Source organism: Glycine max, chromosome 12 (assembly GCF_000004515.6).
Source record: "Glycine max cultivar Williams 82 chromosome 12, Glycine_max_v4.0, whole genome shotgun sequence".
Classification (NCBI taxonomy): domain Eukaryota; kingdom Viridiplantae; phylum Streptophyta; class Magnoliopsida; order Fabales; family Fabaceae; genus Glycine; species Glycine max.
In genome coordinates, this window is record NC_038248.2 from 38,175,034 (window position 1) to 38,183,561 (window position 8,528).

At 27.9% G+C, this 8,528-nt stretch overlaps 1 protein-coding gene across 1 annotated transcript; it reads right to left on the reverse strand.

Moving 5' to 3' along the window:
* Positions 1-7,441: 7,441 nt before the first annotated feature.
* On the reverse strand, positions 7,442-8,325 carry LOC100792704 (glutaredoxin-like family protein). The gene has a single exon (NM_001253979.2). The coding sequence runs from the start codon at positions 8,270-8,272 to the stop codon at positions 7,790-7,792; it is 483 nt and encodes a 160-aa protein (NP_001240908.1). The 5' UTR covers positions 8,273-8,325; the 3' UTR covers positions 7,442-7,789.
* Between the last annotated feature and the right edge of the window lie 203 nt (positions 8,326-8,528).

Below are 8,528 nucleotides of genomic sequence, written 5' to 3' on the forward strand. Positions count from 1 at the left end.
GCTTGTGAAAATTACATACTGTTTTTTGGTCCATAAAAGTTCCATGATTTGTAATCGATTAATTGATGTGGCAAAATAGTGTTTCTAACTTAGCTATTTATTATATTTTATTTCCATGTACCTGACTAATTTACTTTCAGAAATAAATATGTATGCAAATAATAGAAATAAAAAGTAGGTTCTCAATGGGAGCTTAATTTCGATGGTTCATGGTAAGAACATAAGATAAAAGATGTCATCAACTTTTTTAAATTTCTTAGAAACTATAAAATGATAAAAGTATATAAATAAAACTTTCATAATTTGATTTATTTTTTGAACTGTTCAACATTTTGTATTCGAATTTTATAACCTCAGAATTTTTCATTCAGAAATAATATAAATAAATCAATTAACAAAATAAATAAATAATATTTTATTTAGATTAAATGACATCAGAATAAGTATAAAAATATAAAATAGTGTTCTTTAATTTGATTTTTTCCATTATTTAAAACTTCATATATTGAAGAAAAAAAATGTTTAAGCCAATGATCTTTCTAGCAGTTACACGCATTCTAATAAAATTTCCCCTTTTAGTTGATATAGAACATGCTATAATTATGTGTTTGTGATGAATTTTGATCAAGGTCTTATTAGAAAAATTATCAATTACTGGCACTATGGTAGACTCTCTGTCTTGGGGTGTCTGAATATGAATTTGTGAATGGTGATCTGCTTTGGTGTGTGTTTGTGTCTATTCATGTTGCCTCCTGCTTCTCCAAATCAGACTTGACCTCAAATTTACATGCTGGTGCCATCTATCAACTAAATTTGCTATATATGTTCCCTTATTTGCCCTTTTGCATCCCTAACTTTTTTGTGCTAAATATTATCAATGGGTTTTATAATTCTGCTATGTAAATGATAGTACCATTTGTGTTGTTTTATGTCATTTTTGCGAGCAAATATTATAAAGTTTTCCCCATGCAACATTTTATCATCTCAATTCATTTGCCTTCAATTCACGTTGTCTTCCAACTTCTATTTAAGTTGTGTCTTGCCTTATTCGTGAACTTGATTTTCAAGATGGCATCACTTCTTTCCTTTTGGCTGAAAATCTTAAAAAAAGTATATCTATAAAAAATAATTCATTGAGGCTAATTAACCTGTTATAATCCGAGTGGTATGTTTACTCTCTAAATTGATCCTAAAACTTATGTGGCTTTATGTCAGAAATATTGTTGTATCCTTTACTATTTTCCTAATGTTCATTCAATGTTATAGCCTAGAGAACAGAGTAGCGCTTGATTTCAGTATATTTTCTGTTTTTATTTTTTGAAAATAATTTTCATTTTTAAATTTTTAAGATTTAGAAAACTTCTCAAGAGAATAAATTATTTTAAGGTATTATTTTGTTTTTATGAAAATACTAAAAACGTTGATTTATTATTTTCAGTTTGACCTATTTTTTAAAATATTTTCATAAAAAATTATTTTTTAAATTTTAAACAAACCTATTTTTACCCTTATTTTATGTTTTCTTTAAAAATGAAAACAAAAACCAGTCAAACCACCTTATCTTCTTAATTTGAAACATGGAAAGACATGCAGAGAAGAAGATTAAGCTACATGCTGACAGGGCATGAGCCATAACACAACATACATCAAATTGCAACATGGCCTATATGCTTTTGTTAATGGTAACTTGGAGATTGAGTTTTGATCCTGCAGTGAAGCATTGATGAAAATAATAGCTATTTATGAAGTTTTGGCGAAAGATGAAAGTTTCTAGCCTTGAGCAATTTCTATCTTAAGGAGCTAAGATAGATGCAAAACACAAATAATAAAATTAATAAAAGTGTCTGGTAATTGGAATTTAGCTTGGAGTCATAATTTCACAGTAGTATAAGCCAAAGAGATACCCCATAAATCAAATGAATAAGAGAAGGAATTTTGGTCTCATATTTTCAGGAAACTATATATATGTACACTGCAGTAATGTAATTTTTTTATGGTTTTAGCAAACTATATAGGTATATTAATGAGGTTTCCTGATCAGTTCACCTTTAGTTTCTATTGCAGTATGTTAGGCTCAAGAATCTCTACATTACTCCTAAAAATTTACCATTAAAGAGCTACAAAGGATAAACATAAACTGAGATATTTCATTTATATGATGTCTCAATAGAGTACCAACCTTATATTATATAAAAATTCTAATAGATGACAACCATACATGTGTCATCCTCTAGTATTTTAAAAGTCAACTATTTGGGTCTTTCTAAGCCTAATTCTATCACAGTATATAGCCGAACTGCTTCTGCATTTATATCTTGTCCAATAATTTCTCATTCATGAGATTGTGAACATGTTGATGTTGGATATCCTAATTTACATTCTACTGAAGATACATAAAGGGAACACTTGACATTTGAGACAACTACTGTTGAAGCTAGGAGTCATTTGTGGATCCTCCTCGGATTATTCATATAAGGAACATACATAATATAGAACTATGTAACCATTGTGTACCAAATTCATGAGCCCTTAAGACACTAGAATTCATTGGTCGTGTTTGATTCATGCTTTGTCTCACCAATTAAATTGAGCCAAAGGGGTTGAGAAAAAATTATTAAAGCACATGGCACGCAAATGAAATTCACTCGCTAGCTTCTAGAAGGGGAAGTTTTGTTATTGCGCGCCCTTCAATGTTCAAACACATAAGTTGAAATTGAGACCAGTATTGGGAGATGGAAAGTTATTCATTTATATACAATGAGCAAATTAAAATATTGGATAAATATTCACTTTTGCTCCTAAATATATAATTCGATAATAAATGTGTCTCTGAAAGATGAAAATACAAAATTTAATCCTCGAAAGTGTAAAAAGTGCAACATATATATATCTGACCATTAACTTTTGTCTATCACAGTTAATAAAATAGCATACGTGACAGAGAGAGACAAATTTTTTACTGAAATGATTGTCAACATGATCATCATCTCTAATGATCAGTATAGGAGCAAATTTGTCATATAATATTTTTTTGACTCTTTATTTTTCTACTCCATCCCTGAAAGATGAAGATGTAAAATTTAGTCTTCGAAAGTGTAAAAAATGCGAAAAATATATCCGGACGTTAATAATAGATTGTAACTAATTATTATAATACTGAAAAATTTATAATTATTGCGAAAAAAATTTGGGAGAGTTATACCATACCAGTATGTGTTTGTTTCCGTTATATAATTTTTAAGTTTCATCAACGGCTGAGACATACATAAAATATTACCAATAGAAATGAATTTTTATTGTTTTGGTGAATTCTTCTTACTTTTCTTCAACTACAAAAAAAAAATCAATATTTTGGTTGGTAACTCTTGAATAAATGTTATCAACACAGAAAAAATTTTTTACTGTAAAACGATAAGAAAATCATTGTTTCTATTTAATCAAACACTATTTATTTAATTTTATTTTTTATAAATTTTTATAATAAAATATGAATGTTTATTAGTATATACAATGACATCAAGTTACAAATTATAATAAAAGTTTGTTGATTTTTATTTTTTTAAAATAATACATAATTATTTTTTATTGACTGATCATTTAAAAAATCACAACCTTAAAAAAATCATTCCAAAGGAGGTGAGTGTTTTTTACAAATTAAAAGTATCATTGCAATTATAATTTTTCCTAAAAATTATTTATAGATCTAATTTAACTATAATGTTTTACAATAAGTATTTTTTTACTTGAACATTTCCTCGAGCATGAGTGTGAAAAAATTATTTATAGTTTATAAAATGAGCATTCTTTTTTCTTTTAGACTCAATTTAATTTACGAGTTTGTTAAAAAGAATTTGTCGCAGTCTTTATAATTTTTTTCAAATTATAATAATTAGTCACATTCTACTATTAACGTTTGGATATATTTGTTGTACTTTTTACACTTTCAGAGATTAAATTTTGTATTTTCATCTTTCAAGGACGTATTTGTCAGCGGAGTAAAAAGATGAAAAGTCAAAAAAAAAATATTATATATGGCAAACATGTCTCTATGCTGATAATTAGAGATGACCACATTAACAATCATTTCAGTGAAAAATTTGTCTCTCTGTGCCATATAAATTATTTTATTAACGGTGACGGACGAAAGTTAACGGCTGGATATATTTGTTGCACTTTTTATACTTTCGATGATTAAATTTTGTATTTTCATCCTTTAGAAACGCATTTATCAACAAAATACACACGTTCAAACACAAAAGTGGTTATTTAGCCTAAAATATTTGACTCCTCCAAACAAGCTCATGCTGATGTAGCTGCGATGCATGTGCAAGTTCAAATAAGAAACTTCCACCACCCACTTCATACAAATCAAATTCTAAATTAAAATATTTGACTCCTCCAAAGTGAAAAAATACACTTTAAAAGATAAAATACACTCGAAATCATTTCCTTACAAAGGCTTAGGCTGAATTTGATAAGAAGAAAAGAAATATATATAAGAAATAGGATAAATAAAAAGAGAAATATAGTGAATATAAATAGATAAAAAAACATAGTAAAAATAATTGTTTGATATAAGAAAAATAAAAAAGAAATATATATTTAGAAAAATCGTTGTTAATTGTAATAAAAAAAGACAACCAGCGTGTATTGTGAATATTTTTCTTTCATTTATCTTTATTTTATGATATGATTATATTTGCTAAGATATTTCAAATAATTTTTAGTTTTTTTATTAACTGAAAACTTTATTTGACCGTTTAGTAAACAAACTTTTTAAGTTGTTTCTAGAGTTTTTTAAAATGGTACTTAAAGTAATGTTTTTTTGAAACATTAGCTTTTCACTTTGTATGTTTTCTTTCATCTTCATTCTCAATATATTTATCTAGTTTTCTAGTTACTCTTTTTAAATAAATTGTAATTTTATATTTTTCTCATTTTATACTTTTCAGTTACTTCAATCCAATAAACAAGTTTTTTTAATAATTTATAGCATTTTTTAAAAACATTAACCTCTAACTTTGTATATTTTCTTTCATTTTTATCAATATATTTATCTAATTTCCTAATTTTCCTTTTAAAATAAATCATAATTTATTACTTTTTTTTATCATTTTACAATTTTCAGTTACTCAACAACTAGTTTTATCAAATATTTATTATTTAATAAGTTAATTAATTGTGTGAAACATGACAATGCTTTGGAGATATATCACTTTTTAAGTTCTCTTCCTCCTGTCCATTCATCTCAATTAAACAACCCTATTTTTTAAATATTTCTTTTATTTTCACTCTCTCCTTAATTTTTAACTTATTTTATTACTCCATCCGGATTGAGATATAAGAAAAAAAATTGAATCACACTCATCAAGAAAATTAATTAACATCATTTAGTTTTGATAGTTTAATAGAAAGGCCAATTCATTTCTTAAAATATCATCTCCATTAATTACATAGGACAAAAAAAGATCGTCAAAAATAAAATTCAAATAAAATAAAAGATATTTTAGAGATATTATCATTAAATATAAAAAAATTAATTAAAATTAATTTATATTTTAATCTAATACACATTATTATTATTTTTTATTTATATGTCAGTCGGAAGAAAGTACAATAATAAATAAAAATATATTAAAGAGATTTGCGAGAAGGGGAGGCTGGAGAAACAATCCCCGAGCACAAGTTGCACGAAAATAATAATGTACACGCGATAATTAGCTATTTTTTATCATCACAGTTACTGCCTAACTTGAAATGTTTATTTTCCATTGACAGCGACGACGAACAGATCGCTGAAAAAGGCTGACACGCAACTGAATGTACTCATTGTGTTGTTGCCATTCCTACTCCAAGTAGCCCAATGTTAAAGTAAATTCCAAAGCCGCCACAACATTAATACGCTGAGTTTACGGAACAAGTTACATTTTCTTAATTTCTTTCTCTCACAGACAGGATTCCAACTCATAGTGTGGCAAAGTTAGCGTCACCATAGAAGATATGTTTGCAAAACGTGATTGAAAGTTTATTTTACAACCAGCGCAGCCGAATAATCAAAAATATTATTAGGAAGGTTGGAATTTATAATTACGGTTAGGTGTAGGAAAAAAACAGTAAAAAAAAATGAGATGGTTTTATAAAATAGTTGATGTATGTTGAAATTTTTTATTCCAATTAATATCCACTAATATTATAAGATAATTATATTAATTATTTATTATGAGTGAATTTTATTTTATGAGATCAAAATAAATAAGTCTCTTATATATATGAGATCAAAAATTATGAGATCAAAATAAATAAGTCTCTTATGAGATAATGAGACTGTATTAGGTTAACACATTATAAAAAAATTAGTTGTCACATATAATTTCTATTCTCTCTATATGAAGAGTTATGAAAGTTCTATTAAAGAATAAAGAAGTTTCGGTTGAGAAAAGAATCATGAAGTCACCGATTATGTTATTGTTATTGTTAGCGGTTATATGATCTGATCCTAAAAAAAGTAAATAGATCAGAAATTACCTATGGATTCAGATTCTAATGGGTTCGTTTATTTGATCAATCATTATAAATTCAATTATTTTTAAAAATTCTTCTTAATAATCTAACATAATGAGTTCTAGTGATTATATTGGTATTTTATAAGGATTTTCTAAAATTCCAACCTTTGATACAAAAAGAAAATAAAAAATTTCTTTTTTCTTATTTTATAATGTCAAAAGTAAAAAAGAAAAGGTTGGTTTTAAAATTTCATAAATATCTCTAATAAAATAGTAAACTGTGTAAAAATAAGAGTAGTTTAATTTTCAGCTTAATATTTTTTTTAGTAGTAGAACGAATTTTGATTTTTATCCCTATTCTCATGTAATATTCGATAATTGTTATTTAAATGCTTAATTAGAAAATCAAGTGACTCTCCGCTAGCGGCACCCACAAGTGTAATGTGCCATCTATAAAAAAAAATTATATCCTAAAATAAATATTATTTATCTACTTTAAAATGAATTTTTTGAATAAAAATAGTAGATTTTAAGAAGGATAAAAATCAAAGATAAACATTGTACAGAAACTAAAATCAAAGTTATTCAGTGCATGCATGATTCTTAAACTCTTATAAAATCCAATTTTAATTCCCTTCTTTCCGTCCAATGCAAAATCTGACCAAGTGTAAAAATATGTGAGTTACATGATTTTTTATTCGTCCCTTCACTTCTTGAAACAAACTAAATGGAGGAAGGAATTGATAACTATGTTTTTTCCGTCACTCATTCCATCCTCCATAATTTATGGGTTCCAAATAAAGTTTAAACAAAGCAGTAATGTTTCAGATTTAAGTTTGTGCAAATAAATAAAAAATAGATGTTCGGGAAACTTTAACTTCTTAAACGAGTTCACCCATCAACTCAGATTATACTAACAATCTAAACAAATAAAAAATAGAACAATTGCATATTATGTTGTGATTAACGGGAAGATCCAGTACATCAGAATTCATGTATGTCATCAAAATAGCCAGCCAAATTGAAGGCTCAAGAAAGTGATTCTTAACCAACATTAAGGAAAATTACAAAAAAGAAGAGAAATTAAACATCCTCAAACTACCAAGGATAAAAATTGAAAAATTAGATAAAAACAATCTAATATAATGTCACAAAACTAAAGACTTATAAGAGAAAATCAAAGTCGACCTAGTGACAAGAGATTGAAGTAGTATGAACGAGTTCATAGGTTTTGAACCTCAGCATAACTATTGTACATTAAAAAAAAAAAAGGGAAGATGAAGACATCATAGCCATAAAGCCCCAGCTTTTTTGAGGATAGGAACCAACTCACCATAGATATGAGTAGCCATGATCCTATCCAATCCTCCAAACAACTTCCCCCCTATAAAAACCGCAGGAAACTGCACCTTCCCCTGTTGTGTGTTCCCATCACTACGAACTGTTTCTTCCAACTGCTTGGCAACACCCTCTTCATCTTTCTCCTCCACCTCATAAACCGCAGGGTTAACACCAAGACCAAGAAGCAAGTGCTTTACCACATGGCTCATGCAACAGCCTCTTCTCCCAATCACTATAACCGCGTTCTCAGAAACCATGTTGAGCACCATTCTCCCTGCTGAAGAATGAATATTATTATTATTATTGTTAACAATGTTCCTCATTTTATCATCATCGTTGTGGGAATGTGCAATTAATGGCAATGGGGAGAAGTGGGTGGTGGGGTTATGGAGAGGGCGCCATGATCTATAGGGAATTGCTTGATGCATGATGATGGAGTGTGTGGATTGATCTTAGTAAATGTTTGTGGGTTTGTGGTTATGGGAGGTTGGAAGAGAGGATGTGGAATTAATATAAATGGTAGTGGTGGTGAAGAATTGAGAATTGAAAGGGTCATAAACTCGTAACTGGTTACGTCAACAAAAACATATTTTCTAAGTCACGCGGTGTACGTGGTATTCGTATTTGGTCACCTTGTTGTGGCTGACGTTGTAGGTTTTGTCACTTCCTCTCCTCTGCTTTGCA